The sequence below is a fragment of the Vipera ursinii genome (assembly GCF_947247035.1).
Source record: "Vipera ursinii genome assembly, chromosome: 2".
In the NCBI taxonomy this organism is placed as follows: Eukaryota; Metazoa; Chordata; class Lepidosauria; order Squamata; family Viperidae; genus Vipera; species Vipera ursinii.
Genome location: NC_139513.1, coordinates 53,304,474 through 53,330,448, shown reverse-complemented (window position 1 = coordinate 53,330,448; position 25,975 = coordinate 53,304,474). Strand labels below are relative to the sequence as shown.

The 25,975-nt window shown below is 39.1% G+C and overlaps 1 protein-coding gene across 1 annotated transcript in view; it reads left to right on the top strand.

The window, feature by feature from the left end:
• PLXNA1 (plexin A1) overlaps positions 1-25,975 on the top strand; it is a 425,046-nt gene that overhangs the window by 206,100 nt on the left and 192,971 nt on the right. The window contains exons 4-7 of the mRNA XM_083351698.1: positions 3,166-3,306; positions 19,002-19,102; positions 25,305-25,428; positions 25,579-25,732. Coding sequence (XP_083207824.1) covers positions 3,166-3,306; positions 19,002-19,102; positions 25,305-25,428; positions 25,579-25,732 — 520 coding nt within the window. The remainder of the gene's footprint in view (positions 1-3,165; positions 3,307-19,001; positions 19,103-25,304; positions 25,429-25,578; positions 25,733-25,975) is intronic.

Genomic DNA, 25,975 nt, shown 5'->3' with positions numbered 1-25,975 from the left:
CAAGGCTTGTCTAGTCCTAGGTTATATTTCTGACAGCTGCCAACCACATAAGGAGTACACAAAGGGAGCATGATCACGGTAGTACCCTCCTGCTTGGGTATAAAAGAGCATTTTGCATCTTGATTGGGGCAGCATAAAAGCATTTTGATAAGTAGCCATTATGGACCACATTTTTATTATTTTATTTTATTTTAATTCCATTTATATCCCGCCCTTCTCCGAAGACTCAGGGAGGCTTACAAGCTTAGCAGTATCCCCTGCAAATCTGTTTTGTTCTCTTTCAAAACCCTTAAATGAATAGAGATCACTATAACTTGGGGAAGCAAAATTGTTCATTGTATAAAGAAATGCTTTCTTTCATTTGTTCTGAACTTTTCAACCTTCAACTTTGTTACATGACCCCAGATTCTAGTATGTGAATGAGTAGAGTGATAATTTTCAGTGATATCCATTCTGAATGTATAGGCATGCCACCAATTTTTGGGACTCTATACAGTTTAAATCGTCATTTGAATTACTACAGGTAGTCCTTGACATACGACACAATTGAGCCCAAAATTTCTGTTGTTAACTGAGACATTTAAGTGAGGTTTTTTCCCATTTTACGACCTTTCTTGCCACAGTTGTCAATCACTTCAGTGGTTAAGCTAGTAACAAGGCTGTTAAGTGCATCTGGCTTCTCCTCATTGACTTTGCTTGTCAGAAGGTTGTGAAAAGTGATCACATGATTCTGGGACACTGCAACCGTCATAAATATGAGTCAGTTGCCAAGCATCTTTGATCATGTGACTGTGGGGGAATGCTGCAGGGTTGTAAGTGTGAAAAACGGTCGTAAGTCACTCCTTTCAGTGCTGTTGTAACGTCAAACGGTCATTAAATGAACTGTTGTAAGTCGAGGACTCCCTGTGCACCATCTTTGTAGGGCCAAAAGACGATTGAATCCAGATTTCAGGTGAGATGGAATTAGGTTATTCACCAGTTCTTCCACGATTCAGGTTTGGCAAGTTGGCTTCCAGGTGTTTTAATTGCAGAGGGGAAAAAAAAATACTTTCAGTGCAAATATATAAAGAGAAGCACTATGAGCATTTTGATGGCAGCTGAATGAAGAGAATTAACGTAGATATATATTCTGTCCCTATTATGGGTTGAATAGGATCTTATTACGCCTTTTAATGTCGTTATTTCCTCTGTGGTGAAAGCAAATCTTTTTGGATAAGATTTATTGTCATCATTATTAATGGAATTAGAGCATTTGCTGTATCCCTGCGGTGCCAGGAACAAATATGCTGATTGACCCTCACTCCTTTTATGAAGTATAACTTCTAATAGAATACACGGGCCCTTGATTGTAATACCGAAGTGGTGATGAAATTTGTCTTCATTCTCTTGGCTCTCATTATGCATCCTCTTTGCACAGATACTTGCATGGGTTGTTAGTGCTTAGGTGCTTCACCTTCTTGATAGCTGGAGAGCCTTTCAAGAGCAATTCAACTATTAGGCTATTGAAAAGTTCATTGAGTAAGGGAAGCTGGCTAAAACGAAGCATATATAATTCATTATTTTTTAAAAAGGAAGATGATTAATTCCAGTAATGATTCCAGCAAATGTACGAGATGGTAAATGCTGAGAGGTGGTAATTGTGTGATTGCTCTGGCAAAGAAGATAGGCTACACTGACAGGTAAAGGGGAAAAATAGTCTTTATCCGTGAGAGGTAAATCCTATTGCTGGAAGTGCACTATTTCTAAGGCTACCTCAAGAGAGGCTGAAGTTTACAGTAGCTACCATTCTTCCTCCATCCAATTCAGCCTGTAGAGAAATTGATAATGGAAAACTTGCCCTAATTAAAGGATTTTTATATTTTCTACGTGGTGATGGTCAGTAATGCTCAACACACCTCTTACCGGCACTTACCGGACATACTGTTATACATTATCCAGTAATTGCCTGCTTCATTTTTTTCAAATTTATTATTTTAACTGTAGTGCACTCAGAGTTCATAATAATGGCAAAGTGGTATACAAATACTTCAAATAAATCTTAAATGAAAAGCAAATGGAAACAATTGTTTTTATTGTGAAAGACATAAAAATGATAACTCGGATAAAGCCCCAAAGGTGCTTTTCTCACGAGGCAGCTTGGACTTCCTTGTTTTTCTTTGAAGACATTTTGCTTCTCATCCTAGAAACTTCTTTAGCTCTGACTGGATGGTAGAGAATGGCAGGATTTGTACTCCTTGCAGACAGCTGTTCATTTGTATTCTTTTAGAGAGTTGTTGAAGCCACCTGGAGGCTTATCTGTGTCGTCAGGGTCACCTGAATAGCACAAATGGGTGTGGAGCCTTCTTGGAACTGCTGAAAAGACTGTGTTGTAGACAGGAGATTGATGATGTCATATCCTTGCCCCTCTGTTGAGAGAGGGCTGTTCAATTTTGACATGGATGGCCTCTTTGACCCCTCTTTCAAACTGGCGGTCCTCTCTGTTCAGAATGTGGACTTTGCTGTCTTTGAAAGAGTGGCTTTTGTCTTAAATACAGATGGACTGCTGAATCTTGTCCTGATGGGCTTGTTCTCCTATGTTGTGCCATGGTTGTTATGTTTCCTCAGTGTATGGATCCGCACATGGCTCACTGCTTAACAGTGTTATGCTTAACAATGCTAATGTGGACTAGGAACTCCATCACTAAGCAGCATGGTTGTATAGTGCAACCACACCGATTGTACTGATTGATGCTGGTAGTTGCACCAGTCCCATTTGCTGCTGTTATGTGCATTCTATGTGGCTGCATCATTCCATGGTCACATGATTGCTATTTGTGACTTTCTGCTGGCGTCCCCACTGACCTTGCTTGTTAAAAGTCAGCCGTGAACACAGACATTGCAGCTGTTGCAATGGTGAGCCAGTTGACATTGCCAAGTGCTGATTGTGACGATGTGACTGTGGGAATGCTACAGTAGCTGCAACTACCAGGATTGGTCATTAGTTCCCCTCATTCAGTGTCATGGAAACTTTGAAAAGTTGTGAACTTAGTGTCGTTCAACCAGGACAACTGTACTTGTATAGAACTGGAACATTGTGTCTTTGCAACCTAATAAATGTAACTCAACTTAATTTTGCAAAAATTGCACCAGTTTTCATGCTTCTTAAATGTTCCTTATTTCTTTCAGATCTTGGTTGATCCTTCCAGTCCCATTGGACATTCAGCTTTGCAATATGAAAATGTGGTAGCTCATGATGGCAGTCCAATTTTGCGGGATCTAGTGCTGAGCCCTGATCTGCAATATCTTTATGCCATGAGTGAGAAACAGGTAAGAATCTAAATTTGTATTACATTTCATTTGCATACAGCCAACCCTAGGGAACCCATAACCAGATGATTAGAGGGTTTTTTTTTATTAATCTTTGCTGCAAATGGAACATTTCTCAGGCACAGTGCATTAAATTAGGCCATGGTTGTAAGACGCTTAGATGAATTGAACAAAAAAAGTATGGACTGATGACACAGATCATTGGAATAAAAGTATTTGAATGACTGACAGGATGGCTCTCTTAAGAGATGGTTTAAAAAATGAGCAGTTTTTATAGTACTATATGATAGCTAATATGAATTGGCTCAGTAAATTTCAGTTTTAGCAAGCCCTACACATGGACAAAATCAGTCTAATGCAAAATCAGCTTGTGTCTTTCCATATCATCAATCTGAATCGGCCTGGAGGATTAGGGGTGGCCAGCGCAGTCTTTTGCTTCTAGCCTCCTTTCTGCAGAGTGAATTCCAGTCAGTGGGGATTCAACATCTACATGAGGCTACTGGGAGACCTCATCCATTGCCACAGGGTGAGGTATGATCAGTATGTTGCTGATAATATATCTCTGCTCCTGGTGTATTAAGCCAGGGCTTTTCAACCAGTGGTACGGGTAGCACCTGTGGTACATTGGCACCTGGCAGGTGGTACGCGGCCATCCTAGAAAAGTAGCGGGGGAGGGGAATGAGCTGAACCGGTGGCAGCACCGCACAAGCCTGAGCGAGAGATGGCTGGAGCTGCAGGGCTGTCAGGGCTCAGCGGAAGCATCAGGATCAGCACCAGGCTCCAGCTGGAGCTCAGCGCTGATCCTGGCTCTTCTGCTGAGCCCAGAAGAAGCACTGATCAGCTGGAATGGTGCAGCATCTCCAGGGTCTTGTGATTTACATTCAGATGCTTGGCAACTGATTCATATTTATGACGGTCACAGTGTCCCAGGGTCATGTGAAGTGACCAAAACCTGCTGCAACCGCCCAGCAGATGGGCGGGAATCAAAACCAAACACCCCCCACCCCCACCCCTGGTGCCAATCCTCAACAGAAATGCTCACAACAATGAAAACCTCGGACAGGAGGAAGAGCGCTGCTGGGCGGGCAGGCAGGTGTCTTGCTTGGCTGTGGCTTGGGGGCACTTTTTTCAGTCCCATTGTAACTTCAAACAGTCACTAAGTGAACTGTTGTAAGTCGAGGACTACCTGTACTTCATCACTTTTTCCCTTTTTTTTTGGTCATCAAGTTTTTGGCACCTTGCTAGGTGACTGGTGGTACTCGGATGTTGCTATATCCTAAAAGTGGTACAATGGGTGAAAAGGTTGAAAAGCCCTGTATTAAGCAATGCTATGAACATTGTAGCCCAGTGCCTGGAAGATGGGAGAGTCTGAAAAGAGGATAACAGGCTTCAGCTGCATTCTGGCAAGACTTAGCGGCTCAGGAGGCATGTTTGTTGTAAGATTATACCATCTTTGGTGTTGAGATCCTCCTGTACTGACAACTCCTGCTCAAAGAGCAAGTAACGGTCATAGTTAGGAGGCCTTTGCATAGCTTTGTGCACCTAATGGGCCTGTTTCTAGCTCTGCTCACAGACAGAACAGCTCTGTGAGAAGCACTTGTTACCATTTTGCTTCTGGGTCCAATTCATGTTGCTGACTTTAATCTTTAAAGACCTTCATGGCATGGGACTGGATTATCCAAGGGACTGATTATATCTGTCTGGCAGAAGAGAAATGCTGTGGGTTCCGACTGCCAGGGAATTTGGCGGGTCGCAAGAAGTGGGCCTTTTCTGTTGTGGCACCTACCTAATGGGATATTCTCTCCCCCCAAAAAAAGTGAGGTTAGGTCCATCTGTATCTTGGGGTCCCAGGGGACCAGTGAAATTCTTAAGATAGTTCCATTTTTGTGTTTGACATTCAATCCTATGCCTTGTGTTTTTTATATTTTAATGATGACTGTTTTCATACATTTGTTGCTTTAATTAATTGTTCTAACCTGTCCAGAATCATTTTTGTCAAATGGACAGCCATATAAATTTGATACAGTAAATGAATAAAAGGCACATCACAATCAACTATGAAATGCCTTCTGGTTATGGATCTAATGGCTGGCAGTTGCTACAAAAAATGGCTTTATGTTCAAGGATGAACATGATTGTGTATCTTTATTTATTCAGTATAATTTCCTAAGAAATTCAATTTTGTTTCTATGGCAAAAAGTATTAATCAGGTGCTTCATCATTTCTTTCTCCATATCCGCCCCGAGGTCTCTCATTTGTGGAGTTCCTCAGGGGTCGGTTCTCTCACCTCTCCTGTTCAACATCTACATGAAGCCGCTGGGCGAGATCATTCGTGGTTTTGGGGTGGGGTATCACCAGTATGCTGATGATACCCAACTTTTTCTTTCCACCCCGAACCAACCCAGTGATGCCCTCTCCGTGATGTCCCGGTGCCTGGAGGCGGTTCAGGTCTGGATGGGGAGAAACAGGCTTCGTCTCAATCCCGCCAAGACCGAGTGGCTGTGCATATCGGCGTCCCGGGTTAACCATGTTATTCCACCTCTAATGATGGGGGGTGAGGTGTTACCCCCCGTTGATAGGGCTCGCAACTTGGGCGTCCTCCTGGATTCACGGCTCAATTTTGAAGATCACATAGGAGCCGTGACCAGGGGGGCTTTTGCACAGGTTCGCCTGGTGCGCCAGTTGCGTCCCTATCTGGACCGAGACGCCCTACGCACAGTCACTCATGCGCTTGTGACCTCCCGTTTGGACTACTGTAACGCTCTCTACATGGGGCTGCCCTTGAAGACCACTCGGAGGCTTCAACTGGTGCAGAATGCGGCCGCGCGAGTTGTAATGGGGGTTTCCCGATACTCCCATGTAACACCTCTACTCCGCGAGCTGCATTGGCTTCCGGTTGCCCTCCGGGTGAAATTCAAGGTGCTGGTTATCACCTATAAAGCCCTACATGGCCTGGGTCCGGGATATTTGAGGGAACACCTGCTGCCGGCATCAAACGCCCTTCGCCCAGTGCGCTCCCACAGGGAGGGTCTGCTCAGGGTTCCGCCGATGAGAGATTGCCGGCGGGTGACACCCAGGGATAGGGCCTTCTCAGTGGGAGCGCCTGCCCTCTGGAACCAGCTGCCGGTGGAGCTGAGGACTGCCCCCGACCTCCGATCATTCCGCCGGGGCCTGAAGACCTGGCTTTTTCAGCTCTCGGGCCCAGACTGAGGAAGAATTTTTAATTTGGGGTTCTTTTTAACTGACTACAGGGTTAATTTAATACTTTTTAATTTGTTCTTAATTTTTGTATTTTGGATTTTTAATTCCCTGTAAACCGCCCTGAGTCCTCAGGGAATAGGGCGGTATATAAATATAACTAAATAAATAACTAACTAAATAAATGTTACTTCAGTACAAACGTCTATTAATATTGCTGCCCAACACACAAAATCTATTGCTTGTGAAAACATTTGTACCACCAGTTTAACCCCTTAATCATTTTTTTAGTAACAATATCCTTTAAAAATGGAGTGCCTGACTCATGTCTTCTTGCAGTTCAAATATTTCTCAGTCTAGGCAGTAATACCATCACTGTTGGGTTGGTTCATCTGTTCTGCCAAATTATTTTGTTTTGTCCTACTGTGAATGTATGAACTATTGTGATTTATAAACCAGAATTTATAGCATGTTTGGACTGTATATAATATGTAGCCGCCATAGGCAGCAGAATATTTGTTTTTTGTTTATTTCATTTATAAAGCTGTCTACTCAACAGGCAATTCTATATTAATTAATATATGTTTTAAGGGCGACCAAATAGATATTCACAGATAATGCTAATACTAATAAAGATGCCGACACTATTACTTCTACCAATAGAGAAAATCCTGTCCACTGTTAGCCCAAATCACCCCAAGCTTGTTAAGGGCAGTCACTGACCCTCAAACATTTGCCCACTCCTGATCTGTTTTTTAAAATATGTGAATGGAGATGGGTGGGAGTTTGTTAGATAAATGGATTGTATAAAATAAGGGATGTTAAAACTCTTGTTAAAACTCTTGGCCTGATGGGGGAGCTGGGTTTTAAATTGTCATTTTAGATTGTATTATTGTTTTTAAATTGGGCACTGATTTAATCTTTGTTTTAACTTTTGTATAGTATTGTACTTTTATTTATATGCCCTGTGAACCGCCCTGAGTCCCCAGGGAGAAGGGCGGTATATAAATTAAATAAAACATAAACATAAACATAAACATAGTTCCTGTTTTGCCTCTTCAGAAAATTTCACCTACCTGAGTTTTCATCCAGAATTAGAGATTGACTAAGGAGAACAGGATGGACAATGAGGTTACAGCAGGCAGAAGTGCTTTTGATCCTTGCTATTTCCTTGGTTCAAAATATCAAATGTCCAAATTTACTTTATATAGCGAAAGAGAAGACATGGATTTCAATGAATGGAACTGTTGCCATCCCATGTAATTTGGCAATAAGAGGAGTCAGGGTTTTCCCCACTATATTTATCTCTAATTGAATGTTCAGTTGTTTGCTCAGGGAATGAAAAGTGGGAAGTGGGAAGGAAAAGTAAACTTGTTTACTCATTTAATAAGTTATATGCCACCATATCACCAAGGTGACTCTGGACAGTTTTCAAAATGGCATTGCTTATTAGAAAGCAAATGTATATACAGTATATTTAGCATCTGTTCTGAGCTTACTAGAGCCCTTTTGGAAAAAAAACACTATTTGACAGATTGCCTTTGCTATAGGATTACAGAAATGTCTTCTGCACTATTCCAGCAAGATATTTATATAGGTAAGGAATGACAGAGGTGGTTATTTCTATGGAGATTCTCAATCATCCATGTCATGGTTGTCACAAAGGTGCTTTTCTAAAAGGCAATCAAGAAGCTGAAGAAACTTCTTGGATGAGAAGTGAACTGTTTTTAAGGTAGGAAACCAATAATGTCCAGTTGCCTTTTGAAAAGAACCTTTGGCACATAGGTGGTATTGTGGCTAAGTCTTTCAATATTCAATATTTCGTTATGCAGTAATCCTAGATTAAAGGCCATTTAAAGGTGATTTGGAATTTATTTGCTAGCATCAGGTTTTGAATTGTAGGTTCTTCTGCAGTTTTTTCTTCCCTTACCCTGCATTAAAAATATGAATAAAATTGTGGGGTTAATAACATTTAAGCTAATTATCACTTTTATGAGACAAGCACCATTGTAAATGTCTGCTGTGAAGGGTATGATAAAATATAAATGTCTAGAAATGGCAATGACCAATAGAAGAAGGCTGTTCCTAATCTACTCTTTGAATCACTGCTATTCCTCATCTTGATTAGTCCCAGCACTTCAGAATCAATTACTTATAATTGATTTTATCATATATCACATATATATTAATTCATATATATATATTACAAATAAATAATTCAATTAATACTATTTTCTACTATCCAAGTAAAGTTGCATATGTAGTTAAGAGGAGCATTTTGTTTTAAAAAAGGATGAGAATATAAAAGGTAGGCGAGTTGCAAGTGTGAAAAATGTCACTTTTTCCAATGCCATTGTAACTTCAAATTGGCACTAAATGAATATTTCTATGTCAAGGACTACTTATATACGGTACCCATCTATAGGTTGGTTTTCTCTGGCTAAAACACTGCAGAAGTAGAGCAGTCTGGAAGATCAAGGACTAGTAGCCCCAAGCAAGCCAGGAAAGTTGTCGCAGTCTCCTTAGCCAACAGGGACCTAGACCTTGTTTTGTTGTGAAAGGGTGAGGCATAAATTTTATCAATATATAAATACAATTATATTTGAAATGAAGGATAAGCTCTGCTCAGAAACAGATATACAATACCCAGCTGCTCTTTAAACTGGAGAAATACAGGAAGAAAATACAGCAAAAATCTTATCTTACATTGCAGTCATTCTTTCTTTTGAATTCTGAGCTGATAAAATCAGATATTTTCTGTAGTGTAGAATCCTTTCCTCCTTCATCAATGCTTATCAGCAGTTACTCATATCCCAGTCCCACTTAGAACGCCTGCCTATCTAACCCTTTCAAAACTTGCATGCTTAGCTGCTAAATACCTCTTTTCAAAACAGCGTCTTTGTTCCAATGCTTAAGGCTGAAGTGGCACACCTGCTATGAAAGAAAATGGCCTGCTTCAAAAGATTGCATGTTCCCTCGGTAGTTAAACGGTCAAGCAGGCCTTGGAAAGATCCCAGGTTCCTAAGCACACAGAGATCTAACTTCCCATGGCATCCCTGCTTTTTTTTTTTTTTTTAATGAAAGACAGATTTCTAGAAATTCAAAATGTGTTTCCAGAACTAAACAAATGCCATCCAAAGCCTCTGGATTATATCAGTAGTTCTCACTTACTTGCCTACGGGTGAAAATAAGATTCTGCTTTAATATGATGAAGGTAAATTGTCTCCACTGTATGCAGCATTTGAAGCAATCTGTGAAAGGAGTTAGATCGCGTAGCTTAAGGCTATTGCAAGCGAGATATTTGACAGATTCATCTACAATTTAGGAGTGATGTCTAGAAATAGTAATTTTCTACATTTTCTTACCTATTCTAATATAATGGGGTAAACCTTGGACTGCTTACATGTAGGCTTCTGTTGGGGTGAGTGATTTAACAATTTGGGCTTCAGTTTAGAGGTGGCTAGATCTGGGAATTTTCTAAGGCAGAATCACCTTAAAACAGAAGATGGGACTCTGAGGCTAGTAGGATCACACAACCCTGCCCCATGCCTCTAGGACTTCGGTGGGGGGGGAGAGGTACATTTTAAGAGTTAAGTTGTTGAGGGAAAGGCTGACATCCTTCTTTAAGAGGGCAAATGATGTAGTGTCATTTTCATACAGATATCTGAACTGGATTCTGAACAATGCTCTAAAGGGCAGAGCTGGTCACTCCATGGTGCTGATGCTTGTAGTGGAACATCTGCACACGAGCCAGAGCTAGGACTGTGTTTTACATGTGTCAACAGCAGGGGTGGTTACATGGAGGCCAATTCAAGCAGACTTCTTGATAGAAATGCAATTTGTACTTCAGTTTCAATAAGTAATTGTAGAAAGAGAAGAGAGAAGCAGCATCAGTCAAAGAAGCAGAACTACCATGGGCTTTTCTTGATTCCATAATCCAAGCCAGCAGAAGGAATTTTGCCAACCAGGACTTCTCAATTTTTTCAGATCAATAGGATCTGAAAAAAAGAAATTATGTAAAAGCCTTTGCATTTTTTTGAAAAACCTGGGCTAGCCTGGAGACAGAGGAAAATAATCCTGAAAAGATCCCTATGGGAGAAGCCATTGGTTGGAGACTTGGAATATGTTATAGAGCCAATGTGTTAATGGTTAACGCAGTGTTTCCCAATGTTGGCAACTTTAAGACATGTGGACTGCAGTTCCCAGAATTCTGCAGCCAGCATGACTGACTGGGGCATTCTGGGAGTTAAAAGTCCAGATATCTTAAAGTTATGAAGATTGGGAAACATTGGTTTAAAGTGTTCGTTAAAGTGTTGGGCAGGGAGTCGGCAGACAAGGTTCTAGTCCTCCCTCATCCCCAGAAAGTCATTTGTAACTTTGGCTCAGTTTCTTTCCCACAAAACAACTTCAAGGATTGTTATGAGGGGGGAAAAATAGGTCATGTACTATGCTTAGCTGTACATAATTGCCAAATTAAAAAAAAACCAAGCTAAAAGTTGCTGACTTCTCCATTTTAACTCCCTTCCTCCTTCCAATCATGAACCAGAGTACAGCTGTTTTTAAGAATTCCAGAAGCAGTGCTCTTTTTCCATACTAATTGATCAATTGTAGTTATCTTTATATCTCAGAGGCCCATGCTCTGTCCTGGAAGACAGGCCATTTTTCCATAGAAGAAGGCTAAATATTAAATCAGAGATCCATACGTAATTTATTTTCTATGAGGTAGAAGGGAGGAGGCAAGTGAAAGAAATTCCTCACAGAACATGGTCAAAACATATGTATTACCTTTATTTGTAATGGGTGGATTTTGGGGATTCTTTTGAACATGGACATCTATGTAGATTCTTTTGGCGCTGAAACTATTGAATATCACATGAGGTTCATTTTACAACTAAGGTCCAAATCTCCTTGGATACAACAAGAGGAGGCCTTTGACATTTGTTCAAGTTGCTGTGATGACACTGACTCAAGAATCATTCTGCTTGTACAGGTCCCTTTCTCTCACTTTTGTGTAATAAAAATAGCATCCATCCACAGCATGCTGTTATCAGGATGTTGGTGGAAAGTAATTAAATGAGCAGTTGTAACAGAGCTCAAAGGGCCTGAGGAATGAGGGGATTTTAATCAAATCTGGAGGAGCAATTAATAAAGAACTTGTAACCCCTTAAGGGTGACTCTTCCTGGCAGATTAGAAAGAATGAGGGCTATAGTTTGTGTCTGGGGCAAAGACAAGTTAGTGCAAGATGCTCCCGTGGTTTTTAAAATGAGGTTTAGTCTGTGTTGTTGGTGATAATAAGAGTTTGAGAATTGGGAGCTAGGAACTGAACCTTTCAGCATCAATAGCAAAAGACACCCTGCTAAGAAGCAAATTTTTGTGTATGTATGATTTCGAGTCCATATTGACTTCTGGCAACCACACAAACAAACCCAGCAGCTCTCTAGGCAAGCTTTTCAGAAGTCTTTGGTTAGCCATTGCCTTCTCGTCAGGGCTGAAAGTGACTGGCCCAAAGCTACCAAAATGGCTTTGTGTCTAAGGCAAAATTAGAACTCATGGCCCTGGAGTTTCCAGTCTGGTGCCTTTAACTGACTTTTAATAAGCAAGTCTACAGTCTTATGTATTTTTAAAAAAATGGACAACTTTTATGCTTGGAACTTTGGAAACTATAACATACAAAAACTTATTTTCTTCTTCTTCCTTACTGTGGTGATACAAAATATGTTTTACAATCTGTTCAGTTGAGCCTTTTTCTAAAAAAAGATCAAGGCATTTGTGATATGGGGAAATGCCATGTACTGACTAGGGAAACTAAAGTTTTCAGCTAATGCAGTTTGTAACGGAGTTATGTACGTTGATACAGAGATCGTAGCATGGAAAACTAAGCCTGGAAAGCATGCCTGAGGTATCCTGCAGCATTTACCGTTGCATACAGAACTGAAAATATATCCAAGAGCTCTTTGATATGACCACTCATGGATCAGTCTTTGCAACTTCCGAAAGCCATATAAGTTTTGTTATGGGTGGTGATTGTTAGTTACTCTCTTTTCATTTGATTCACTTAAATTGCATAACTAATTTGGGATTTTCAGAAGTCTTTGCTTTTGAACCTAAGATAAATTTCAAACATACTCTGTTTGATGACACTTCTGGAAAGGAAAACACTTGATTTAAAACAAGCATTTGGGGTAACTAACATTATTTTTTCCATTACCAGAGGCTTTCTCCTCACTATTCATCTTCTTGGCCTGGATAGAACATTTAGTAAAACAAAAATTGCAGAAATACCTGAGGAGAGGCCTGCACAATTGTGGTCTTTCAACCTGAGCAGTATACTAGCTTGGTGCAATGGCTTACCTGGAGTTTGATGAACGCAATTTGGCTGCTTGAAAACATGGTGTGAGTTGTTTCCCGCTGATTGACAGTAGGAAGACACTGTGCCTCACCTATTTTCCTTTTTGCTGACATCTGTCATCTAAGCCTTCTTCCAAGGGCTGACCTGAGATCACCTGGCTGGCTTTGTACCTACAGCAGGGCTATAACTCTTGGTCTCCTAGTTTGTAGCTGCCTGCCTTAACCATTTCACCAAACTAATTCTCATTTCATCTATAGTCAATCACAAAATAACCATTTATCAGAAGACAAACTGGTATTCTCTATGGATCTCTAGGATATTCAAAAAAATAACACAATTGGGAAGTGTAGATAAGGGTAGATGTTTTAGTTAAAAATACAAGTTTTTTTAAAAAATTCTAGACAGGCTTGAGCAGTGGGTTGAAGCAAATAGGGTGGAATTTTACAGAGAGAAATGTAAAGTTATACACCTGGGTGGGAAAATGGTAAGCCAATAATCTATGATGGGGTGACGTGGCTGTATTAGATGGGAGAAGATTTGTGTATCTCATCAAGCCATAAGTTAAACAGCCAGCTGTATGTCATTAACAGGAATATAAAACCAGGCTATGGGAAGTGATTGTTTTATTCTCCTCTTCCCTAACCAGATCCCGTTGAATCATTCTGACAGCAATGGACTCCTCAGTTGAAAAAGAATAGTGATGGAAACAGCAAGTTCAGCAGAGGCCCACTGAGATAGTGAAGAGTCTGGAAATCAAGCCTTACAGGGAAGAGTTAAAGCATTTGAATATATTTAGTTTACAGAAAAGCTGATTGAGGGAAAATATCATAGCAGTTTACAAATGGGTGAAGAGTTGTCTTATAGAAGAGGGAATAGACTTATTTTCTGTTAGTACGTATAGCTTAACTAGAATCAGTGTGCCAAAAATTCAAGGAAATAGATTCAAGGTTAGACATCAGTAGCAACTTTCTGAGTTTAAGCTGTCAGAGAGTTGATAGGTTGAAATGGTAAATTCTCCTTCATTAAAAAACCCCTTCATTAAAAACCCCCATCAAATATTGCATATCAGTCAAAATCAACTAATGATTTGAGTTTAGAGTGGGTAAGCCAATAGGTGACTTGGTAAAACTCCCTCCTGCAATAAGGTCTAAGACTGTGCCCCCACAGACAAGCTGGATGGTCATCTGTCAGAGATGTTTTAGTGAATGCTGCAGATGAGACTAAGTTTCTTTCTAACTTTGATTCTGTGATTTTAACCCCTAGTACCATTTACCTTTGTCTCTCTTTTTCGTTTTTGGTCAAGTTGGCACATTTATGGAAAGAACATTCAACTGTTGCTTTATTTTCTATGAAAGCCTGGGCTGCCTTTGTGGAAATAAAGAATGGTGCTTTGCGTTAAGGCAGTCCTGCAATTCTTTTGCAGATTACGATAGGCAACCCGACACCCGGTGGTTGGGTTGGGGATCCCAAAGGTAGAAGTTTAAAATAGCACACTTGTCTTGGAAGTCAATATAGGTTTTGTTACAGCCCCCTAAAGCAAAAGGGCAGTACAAAGAATTTACTGGTGTGTTATGTATAGTCAGATTCTAGAGGCCTTGAAATTGTATATGCTATATATGCTTCTACAAATGTTTATAGACTTCAGTGCTCCCATTGTGCTAGACTCTGTGTTTCCATACTGTGACTCAGAGCCACCTCTTTTATTGACAGATGAAATGCACAATAATGTTCCCTCTTCTGATCTGAAGGATTACCTATATAAATGTTTTAAGTTTTGGAGAATAATTTGTGAAGTGGTTAATCATGCTTTTTAATTAAAAAAAGCAAGATTAGTTGCTTCCTGAACCAGGTGTCATGGTTCCGATTGAGCCAAAAGAAAAAATCAGGACTCCAAGGCTAGAGGCTTCTTCAAAAATTATGTTTATTGGACACAAAATATCACCATTGTCAAAAGTGAAACCAAGTCTGCAAGTCCCCCTAAAGAGTTACACTATTAGAAAGTTAACCTTCCCACTCCAGTACTATGCAATCATCCACGTTCCCCAATAGAATGAGTTGGCGGGCTTTCTAACAAAACGCCCAACCCTCTAACATAACTGATAGAATGACGTTGGTTTCCATGAGACACAGAATTGTTTAGACTAGCAAAATCCTCTGCATCCCCTTCCATTCATGTGGCAACCTAGAATGAGCAGGATGGCTTCAGCCAGGTTCAATGTAGAGTTGACACCTGGCTTTTCTGATTAACCAATTGCCCAGGAGTTAGATTGTATTTCACATTCTGGTTGCCTATAAAAAGAGTAACATACAAATCTTGCTGATAATGTGATGAGGAGTGGTTCTAAAGAGGGATGCTGGCATTGCTGTCTGCTTCCATTTCCGTTTTAGCAATGAAGAGCAACTGATAAACTTTTGAGTAAATAAGATAAACATTGGCTCCCAGAAAATTGTTCAAATCAATTTCTCAAAAATATTAAATGCATGGAACAGATAAATAGATATTTCTAGCTGTCTTCTGGAGAGATCTACATTAGAAACAAAATAAATATGTAGTAACTGAGAAACATATACATATTTTGAGTCTTTCATCCTTATCAATCTTTCATCCGTAATAAAACTATTCTAGATATGTCTAGTAGAAATTGGTGGCAGTCAATAGCTCTGTTTTCATGAGAGAATGAACACAAATATTACAGAACCATGAAGTGAGAGACTCCATTTCTTAGCTGTATACATTCACTCAATGTCTGTCTAATTTCTACATAGATGAGACTCTGTCCATATGGCCAGGAACCATGGAAAACAGATTTCTAAATTGAAGAAACGTGACAGTGAAGTTGAAGCTGAATATGAAAACATAATTTGGCTTGTTTGATTTTGGTGTATTGGGCCAAGAAGCTGGTGTGATTTATAAAAGTTAATGGTTTAGTGTGACTATATTTTTTCTGATATTCATTGAATACCCTTGGATTGGTTATTATCCCACAGACATGATGTCACACACACACACACACACACACACACACACACACACACATACACACCCCATTGAAATCTAAAACGGGGTAAAGTTGATTGCCACATACTTTGGGAAAGGTTGAGAAGATACAGTTGTTATATTTCCAAGAGATATATGTTGGAAAAGCATTGATACTGGCACAGGTGTGCATTCAGCAGCTGTTAGTCTTCTGTTTCACACCACTCTAGTCTACGGTGTGGATTCTATGTTCCTTTCAGCCATTCCCATCCTCATATTTCCTTTCTTCCCTTTCAGAAAAAACAGTTCTTCTTAGCTGATGTTCAGGCGTAGGCTCCTCTGAGTTGGAAACTGATCTAACAGACCCAGAATTTAATTTTCTAGACTCAGGAATGACTCAGTGGAATATTGAGAAAATTGAAAGCACAAAAATGTGCTTCCTTTTCCCTGTGCTGTGTTCAGCAACCTCATAGAAGTAGCAGGGTGCCTCCAATCATTGACCTTGGACTTAGAAAGAACCTTGGTGTTTGACCTATATTTCATTGACCGTATTAGGCCCACTGAAGGTATTTGCCTTTAGATGCAATTAAAATTATTTTAATCCATGCGCAAAGCAAATTTGTGTTTTGTTCTTTTCCCCCCCCTCCCAGTATAAAACTACTTAACCTGTATGAGGTTTTCTGTACCTTTGTTCTACTATCTTATCTCTTCAGAAAGAGATGTCAGATTTTCATGTCTAAAATCCAGTTGTAATGTTCAGACAGATCCTTTTCTGATAATTCCGGAATCAGTCCTTAGGTGATTTCAGCATGAACTATTTCAGTTAGAGAATGCATGTATATTATTTTATTGAAATTTAGCTATTTCATTTCAGCACCATTTCAGGTTTTATAGCACTAAAAATAGTGGGGTGAACTCTCCCCCCCCCATGCTAGTGCCCTAGCAGCCTAGCTCATATGCAGAATGATCATAACACAATTATGCTGGCAGGTGATGATGGTAGCCCTAATATATAATATATGCAGAAGAAGATGGATTGGGGAAAACTATAGTGTTTTCTAAGTGTTGTGAAGGATTATGTATTTGAGGCAGGTGCAATATTAGGCCAAAATGACCACATGCAGATTAAAAAGCGCCTCCCTCCCCTCCCAATAGCCACTAAAGTAAAATGTTTAGATGTGATGGGGAGAATTTCACAGGGGGTAATCCTATTTGCTGTAATTGTCTACAGTAAAATAACTATGTTATCAAGGTCCTGCATAGCTTCTGGAGTATAAACCTTACCACATTATTTAAAGGTCAAGTGGAGATTTCAGTAAAAAAAAAAGCATGCTTGCCTTGAAATATGCTTATGAAGCGAAGGAACTGGATGAGGCTGTCGGCAGGCCCAGAGGAAGAGAGAGAGGCTTTTTGAGGAGTTGGTGGCGGCGGCAGCAGCATGCTCCAGGGGCGAAAAGAAGCAAGGCCTCTTTAAGGAAAAGGTGGAAGAGTCAGGATCAGAAAAAGGAAAGAAGGCGAGGTTGTCAGAATACAAGCTAACTTGAGGGATAATCCACAGGGAGCCCCATTTCCATCTGTCCTGTTTGCCATTGTTCACTCCCTAGAGACTAAAATGGACAATGTGAAATTTGAGCGGGCCCCGAACAAGGAGTATATATCGGAGGTGGTGACCCTTTGAGAGCTGTACGCAACGAAATTTCATTTTGATGTATGCCGATTGGTGTACATTCAAAGTGACAGTAAAGTTATCATCATCAAATAGCAGAACAAGCTGAAGGAATGATAACATAATTCTGAATTCTAGAATGCTTTCAATGCTATCTGAATTGTTTCCCCTCCCTTAATGATTGCATTGAAATCATGTTGTATAGTCCATGGAGAACAATTGGGGTGGTAGACAAAGAGTCCTCTGCCTCACCTTTTTTCAGTGCTGCCATCTGTTTCAGAAAGGCAGTGGTGTTTTCTTCTGGCAGAAGCAATGAAGTATTCTTTTCAACAGCTGGTTGTCATAACACCCCTTCCCAATTACCTATGTCAAAGGAGAATTGAATGTTTAAAAGATGGTTGGTAACTATAATTCCTTCCCCTTAGTACTAACACCATAATGTTGTAACATACTGCAGTATTAAACAGAGAGAGTTAGTGTTGGGAAATAATTGTCTTGAGTTGCCAAGAAGTGCATCTCTATTTCAGCCAAGACCATTTTTAAATTATATTAAATTAAATTTATATAATTTATGCACTGGCAATAACAAAACAAACTGGAAAATGCATTATATAAAATTATAAAAAAGAACAAGAACTGATGGCAAGTCCAGGTAACAGCACCCACACCCCTAAACAAAACCAGCAGGATGCCATCCACCCTAACTCAAGGTATAGGATAAAGGTAAAGGTTCCCCTGCACATGTGTGCTAGTCGTTTCCAACTCTAGGGGCCGGTGCTCATCTCCGTTTCAAAGCCGAAGAGCCAGCGCTTGTCCTAGGACGACTCCGTGGTCATGTGGCCGGCATGACTAGACGCCAAAGGCGCACGGAGCGCTGTTACCTTCCCACCGTAGTGGTCCCTATTTTTCTACTTGCATTTTTACATGGTTTTGAACTGCTAGGTTGGCAGAAGCTGGGACGAGTAACAGGCGCTCACTCTGCTACGCGGCACTCGGGATTCGACCCACCAAACTGCCGACCTTCTGATCGACAGGCTCAGCGTCCTAACCCACTGAGCTACTGCATCCCTGCAGGTATAGGATAGGGGTCTTCAAACCTGGCCCTTTTATGCCTGGCTGAGGAATTCTGGGAGTTGAAATCCACAAGTCATAAAAGGGCCAAGTTTGAAGACCCTTGGTATAGGAGAATAGCCAGGTCTTTAAGGCTTTCCAGAATGCCGTCAGGGTGGGAACTACATGGAACTCAAGGGGAATCTCATTCCATAGCACTGGTACCATGCCAGAGTGGCCACACTTCTTTTTTTTTAAGCCCCTGCTTCTGAATTTTTCACTTTTTCTTCCTCAATAACCAACAAATAAGCTGCTGAAACTGAGTGAATTATTTTCAGTTGTCTGATGGTAAATGGGAAAAAAGGAATCACTGGGAATTTTACATATGAATAAGAACTGCAGCTTGAAAGTCTCTGAAGTAAGATTTTATTTAACACTAGCCCTTGTCCCCTAGGTGACTCGTGTGCCAGTGGAAAGCTGTGAGCAGTATGCAACATGTGCACTGTGTCTGGGTTCTAGAGATCCTCACTGTGGTTGGTGTGTCCTACATAACATGTAAGTATGCTGAATTGTCTTTTGGTTTGGTTTGGCTTGATGGTGTCTCCTGACTCTTATTCTCCATATTCCTTTATATATAAAAACTCTGTTCCATTGTTGAAGCTAACTTCTGACATTTTGAATGCTTATCAGTCTGTTACAGTAGTACCATTAATCTTTTATTTAGTAACAGGGTCATGTACAAAAAGGAATATGGGATCTCAGGTGTTGAGGAGTCCTTCATGTTGAGTTTGATTGTTTTCTTGTGGAAGTTTCATTACCAGCTAGGTAATATCATCAATGTTAGCGCAGTCCTAACACTGATGATGTTGCCTAGTTGGGTAATGAAACACCTGCAAGAAAATAACTAAGCTCAGAGAGCACAAAGTATCCTCATGTAATGTTAAGTTTAGAGACTGAAAGAGTTTTTTGCTCATGTTATATTGATAAACAGTTTTTATTTTGTTTACCTTATTTTAATCATTATGATTTGCATTTTTACTGTATTATCACTAGTATCATTGTAATTGTTCATTTTTACCAATAAAAATAAAAAATGTGTTAATATTACATTCTGTAATACCTAACTATCATAGTTCCTACTATCGAGCATATAGCAGCATGAAATCCATGAGGCAGAACCCTTTGAAGGGTATAAATAAGAGAAAGTAGCAAAAGATGATCATATTAGTTAAAGTTAAGTTAAATCAGAAAACAATTTGTTAAAACAATGTATGCTAAGGTACGAAGGACCCATCAAAGAAAGGGAAAATGGTAGAAGACATAGAACTGAAAAATGACAGGAGGCCTTGATAAGAGGTGAGTTTGGAGTAGTCACCATGCTGCTATGAGATCTAATTACTCAAAAACAAGAGACTATTGAACATGAAAGTGTGAGGAAACAGCCAGAGAAGGAATACATTTCTAGATCTGTTTATGGGCGTTTGGTGGCACCTGGTTAACTTCTATAAAAAGTAAAAAGCAGGAAGCTGTGGAGTTTTGCTGTCTAATGGAACTCAGGAAAAATGCTATTTTTTAGTGCAGCACTGCTCTCTTCGTGTTTATATAATACTGAGTTTATGGAGTTATTATAAGATTGCAATAGTAGTATTGAAGTGCTGTGCGTACTCATAAAAGTGCTATAACTAAAGATAAGGATAAGGATGCCATTATCATTTGATTTTGTAATGTTTGGAAAATTACTTGTTTTGCTTGAGTGAATAGGCCTGTCATGTATATTCAACCTTGAATCTCCTATGGTAGGAAACCGCAGCAAATGTTCATAGGGGCTAAAAATTCTGTCCATTGTAGTTGTCAGGAACCCCTTATCCTGCTGATTTGCATGAATGTGGAAAGCAGCACAGTGGGGAATAGAGCAAAGAATTGCTGGTAGGCTTCACCTGTTTATTTCAAGCTGAGAGAAGTAAACCTCAATGTCTGGTATGTACACTTAGTCTCCTCTTGCCTCTGTGGTAAATGCTTTATGCTATAAAGCTGATTGATGGCAGCCAGCTCTGAGTTGCCAGTTGTCTACTGCATTGGCAGCTTCTGATGTGTGGGTGGTAAGGACTAAATTTTCTACTTACTATCTTGAAACACAGCAGGAGTCACCCTCATTCCAGCATAGATTGACACAGACTATGCATTTCCCCAAAATAGTTTGTTGTCCTGTGACCAGTTGTCCATGATTTATTTATTTAGCAATAAATTTATTTAGCATTTTTTTTTGTATCTTGTTTTTAATATGTATTGCCCTGTTCACCGCCCTGAGTCCTTCGGGAGAAGGGCGGTATACAAATTAAATTAATAAATAAAATAAATAAATAATAGTGATACATACACACACGTACACCCCTATGAGTTTAGACATTGAATTACTTGTAGTAATGGGAAATGGGAGGGTGGTGGGAGTGATGGCATTAATGTAGCACATTGAGTTCTTTCTGCTTGAAAATATTTTATTTCGATTATAGTTTAAAGAAATTTTCCTAACAACTTTATGAATGCAATTTGATTGCTCAGCTTGAAATGTCAATACTTGTAGCTGTCAAATGTTTCCAGTTATACTGGTTGATGCATCAAACGCAGGCACCACAGTGCTTCTTGTTTGTCATATTGGAAAAGTTAAGATTCCTCCATTGAAAGGGGCTTGAACCGGGGCAGCGTTGAGATGCCAATCCAGGAACATTTGGCAACAGGGAATATGCATAGGAATCAGCTCTAGCCCTGTTTTAGCTGCAGAGGAATAATATGAAGAAGACATAATTTTTTAGACTCATTAATCTGGTTTTCTTTGAAGATCATGTGCATCTGCTGCTACTGATCAAAACTTAAAATTCAATGTCTTTAACTCAGGAACTGGGCCTCTCATATAGGGTTACTAATGAAAGCATAAAAGAGTAGGGGCAAAACAATAATTGAAAGACATTAAAAGGGTGATTTTCTTTGGGCTTAAGGGGGGAAAGTTGTTAGAAGCTACAGAGTCCTGACTGTTTAGCCATGTGGAGCATTTTAATTAAAATTCAAAGACATCTCTTTCCCTGAAGCATCCCTAGGATATAGGTGGAATGTTGTAGTGGCTCAGAAACTCCATTGTGCAGTGTCATGCTGGCACTTGCTACAGAGATAAATCATTGAGATTACTAAGACCTTGAAAGGTGCATGTGTATCTGCTTATACTGTATTGCCCTTTGCTTAATTAAATGCGTTCTATAATGAAATAATGTTATCACAAATGCAGGGAGGAGAATTTGAAGAAACCCATTTAAACTTATTAATGGAGGCAGAATACCTGGATAGAACAGTGCTATGGGGGCAGCGGAGTGGCTGCCTTTGATGAAATAGATGGAATATTTGCAGCTGCTTATTTGAATTGCTTGGAGTTGCTTAATCGAGAGCATAAATGAGTGTGATGAACTGTTAGGCTCAAAGGAAATTGAAGCAGGACTCCAGCTCCATTAAAGCCACAATACATGAGATGGGAAGAGCATAGAATTGATTAGGGTAGGATATTAAAAGATGAGCCCTACAGAAATTTTTAAAAGGATCTAAAAATGCCCAGGTATAAAGTTGCATCGTCAGTGTCATACAGATAGTGAGAACTGAATCACAAAATTCCCAGCTTGAATTTTCATTCTGCCATAAACTTGCTGTTCTTTACAAAACCACTATATGACAAGTCACAGAATAGGAAAGAGTCTCAGTGTTACTCTTTCTTATTCTTACCTACTAGGTAAGTTCTTATCTAGTAAGTTACTCTTATTGTTGACTTCTTCTACTTGTGTAGTGAAGAAAGCAGTTTTGGCTGTCATAGATTAAGGAGAAGGTTAATGATCTAGGATACATCTGAAGGAGGATGAATATTCAAACCCTTTGAATTTTCATATTTCCCATCTCATAACAAACTATAATATTCTAGTTACAAATCCTATCCTTCTAATTATAATAATATTTTTATTTCTAACAATTATTTATTTTCTTAACCATATTCAAACATCTGTTTAATAGTATTTTCTTCAGTCTTGCTCTAGCTTTCTTTCTTTGCCAAATAACTTTCCTTCCTTTTCTAAATAACTTTCCAAATCAGTACATTTCAATCATCGAGTAATTCTTCTTCTGTTTTTGTATATATTGTTTGGAATGAGGAAGAGATTTTGATTGAAATATTTTTGGAAGAATGCTCAACCCATTTATATTCATTAAACATCCTCCACCCTTCTCCTTCAGTTTTTCTTTTCATTTCTTGTTTGTCAATATTCAGCATTTCTCCTAACAGCTTTATCATCTGTTCAACCTTATCCTCAAATGTGTTCTGAGATATCTTTTCCATTTCTGGTGTTATCACTACATCTTCTAATTTTTCATTTGTCTGTATCTGTCTGTTAATTCCTTCCTTTAGGTCCTCCATCTTTGGATCCATTTATTCTAATTTTCCTTCTGTTTTCTGGGTTACTAGTTCCTTCTTTGTAGTCATTGTCTGAATTTGTAAGTTTAGGTTAGAAAATTGTTCTTTTATCTCATTTGCATTATTTTTAGTCTCATCCTGAAATCAATCTTGGATTGATTTCAGCATAGAAAGAATTTCTTTCTGAGATTCATTAACATTTTTTGTTGGTATATCAAGCTGGGAGTTCAGAGAGAAGTGTTAAAGATGGTTTTTTACCATTTGAGGCTAAGTATGAAACATCCATTTTGTTTTTGTATGTAGTCTTTATAGTCCAATAGGGTCCCCAACACAGATAGGCAGCCCAAGAGGGTTATTTTCCCTTTTCCCAGCTGCAGTCTGCAAAAGTGAGTTTCCAGGAACAACAAAGAGTCTTGTCTAAGTCTGGGCTCCAAGCTAAGTTTCCTTTAAGCATAATAAATTGTAGTGCTGTGATTCACCACTAGATGTTGTTGACACCGTCTTCCAGCTTTCCAAATCCAAGCCTATTTTACAGACTTTAAAATATCTTTTCTAAAAAAAGTCTCAAAGGTACTTTTAGTCCCCAAATTTCAAATCTATATATCTCTATTAATTCCAAATTGATCTTGTAGTTTTCTCTATTTTCCCCCAAAGCAATTAATTCGCTGCTTTTCTTTTCCTGAGGGAATGAGGCAAAACCTTCCCCTCCGTCTCTCATCGGGGAGAATTCTTTGCTTTGGGCATTGTTTTTTCCAGGAGAGTTGTATTAAGGTCATAAAAAGAGGATAAAGTCTCACCCAGTTCCATCACGTTGCTCAAAAATTGCTAGTTAGTCCTCATCTTTGGTTGTCAGCAGCTTCTGACTGGCCACATGAAGGTAGCCAGTCTTTCCCCTGCCAGTTTGGAGGGCTTCCTCAGATCCAGCGGAATGGCTGCTGCCCCTGTGTTCTCGATGAGGGTCCCCTCCTTCGTTGCCTCTCCGGGATGACTTTCAACCCTTTTTAGGGTCCCCAGTGGGGCAAAATCAAACGTGGAAGACAGGGACACCGCAACACCTAACTGAAAGTCAGCATTGCATATCCTTATTCTGAGAAGACATGATTTAGGGTATCATGATATCCATCTTTGCATATTTGAAAAGCTGTTACAGAGATGAAGGAGCTTGTTGTTTTTAATATCCAGACCAACTAGTTCAAATTACAAGACATTTTGTAACTTTAGAAATGTTCTCTTAGCTTTTAGATAACCAATAGGTTTGATAGTGGAATGGATTGTCTTTCCTTCTTTCTTAAAAAAATAAAGGTCTCATAAGCTAATATAGTTCTAAAGGATTTCTTCCATAATTATCATATTGGATGAAATACACTTGGAGACTATTTCCTATTCTGTAGTGGTTTTGTAAAGATCAAGTGCAAAACCATGTGAAACTCACTGCATTTTTGCAAGCATTTGTACAAACACTGAATATTAAGAAGCTGTTCAGCACAGTAAGTGTTTGTTAGATTATTGAGTTACATCATTAATAATCCATACACAATTGCAGATGAAATTAAAATCCCATCGTAAAGATAGTGATTTAACTTTAAGGAGTAATAACATCTAGGTTGGGAAAGATTGAAATTTAATTTAGCAAGCAAACCAGAACAGAAGAATAAGACTTGTTCTCACAATTCACATTTTATTGCGGTACAACATAAATTTTAATAACCTTCTAAGAGTAGACTATTGTACTATCATTAAGGCTTCCTCTGAGAAAATATAATACTGGTTTGTAAAATGTTTCATTTACTCCTTTCTCATTAAGATTAATTTTAATGTTGGTAAAATAATGCATAAAACCCATCTTTATTTTTTTCAGCAAAATTCTTTGAGACATTGCATGCCATCGTGACCTAGGTGCTAGTTCAAGAGCAAAATATATGTGGGTTCAAGAGCAAAATATAATATACAAAAATAAGTCAAATTACCAAAGAAATATTTCAGTGACTATTTGAATGTGAAATTTCAGTACATATTGTGAAGCATGTTTTCAACTGATAATATTTATGGTCTCTTTTATTATTTGTGTAATGTAGGAATAGCATTAAGGGCTTTCTCATTTATTTAAGCAACTTTTATTCCATTTCAGTTGTAACTGACAAAGCAGTTGTGAAAGGTGGACTAGAATTTAAATAAAACTAAAATTAACTAGCAGATGAAAATAAAATAGGTCTTTGCATGCCGTTAGTCATCAATGTAGCAACATAATGAGAACATTATTAGTTGTAGCTAAAGATTACCACAGTCTTATAGATATTGTTTTTTGCTGTTTCACAGCTGTTCTCGGAAGGAGCGTTGTGATCGAGCTGATGAACACCAGCGTTTTGCCTCACATCTGCACCAGTGTGTTCAACTTACTGTTCAGCCTAAGAATATATCAGTCACCATGTCAGAAGTCCCGGTGGGTCATTTTACTTTAAATTCCATATAGTCTTGTTAACTATGTCAGTAGGATGGTGAAGTATGAAGGTTTTATTGTAGACCCCCTTTTTTAAAACAACAACAACAAACAGATCACTGATTTTTTTTTCTCTGTGTGTCATTCTGTCAGCTGGTTTTGCAAGCCTGGAATGTTCCTGATCTCCTGGCTGGTGTGAATTGTTCCTTTGAAGATTTCACTGACTCTGAAAGCCGTATTGAAGACGGCAGAATCTACTGTAGTTCTCCATCTACAAAAGATGTCATACCTATTACCAGAGGACAAGGTGAGTTAATATCACATCATCATCCTGCAGCAGTTAAATATAGAATAAACTGAATGTACTTAGGGAACTGAGTTTTTTTTAACAAATATTTAAGTAATGCAAAAGTTGAGCCAGTCTATGTACGTAGTTTATTGTTAGGATGGAAACATGTAATCTGTTTTAAAATGCTTAAAACTGTGTCTTCTGTTTTTACAGTGTTTCTGCGAATATATGTAGATATTTATAATCTCACTGTTTTGAAAC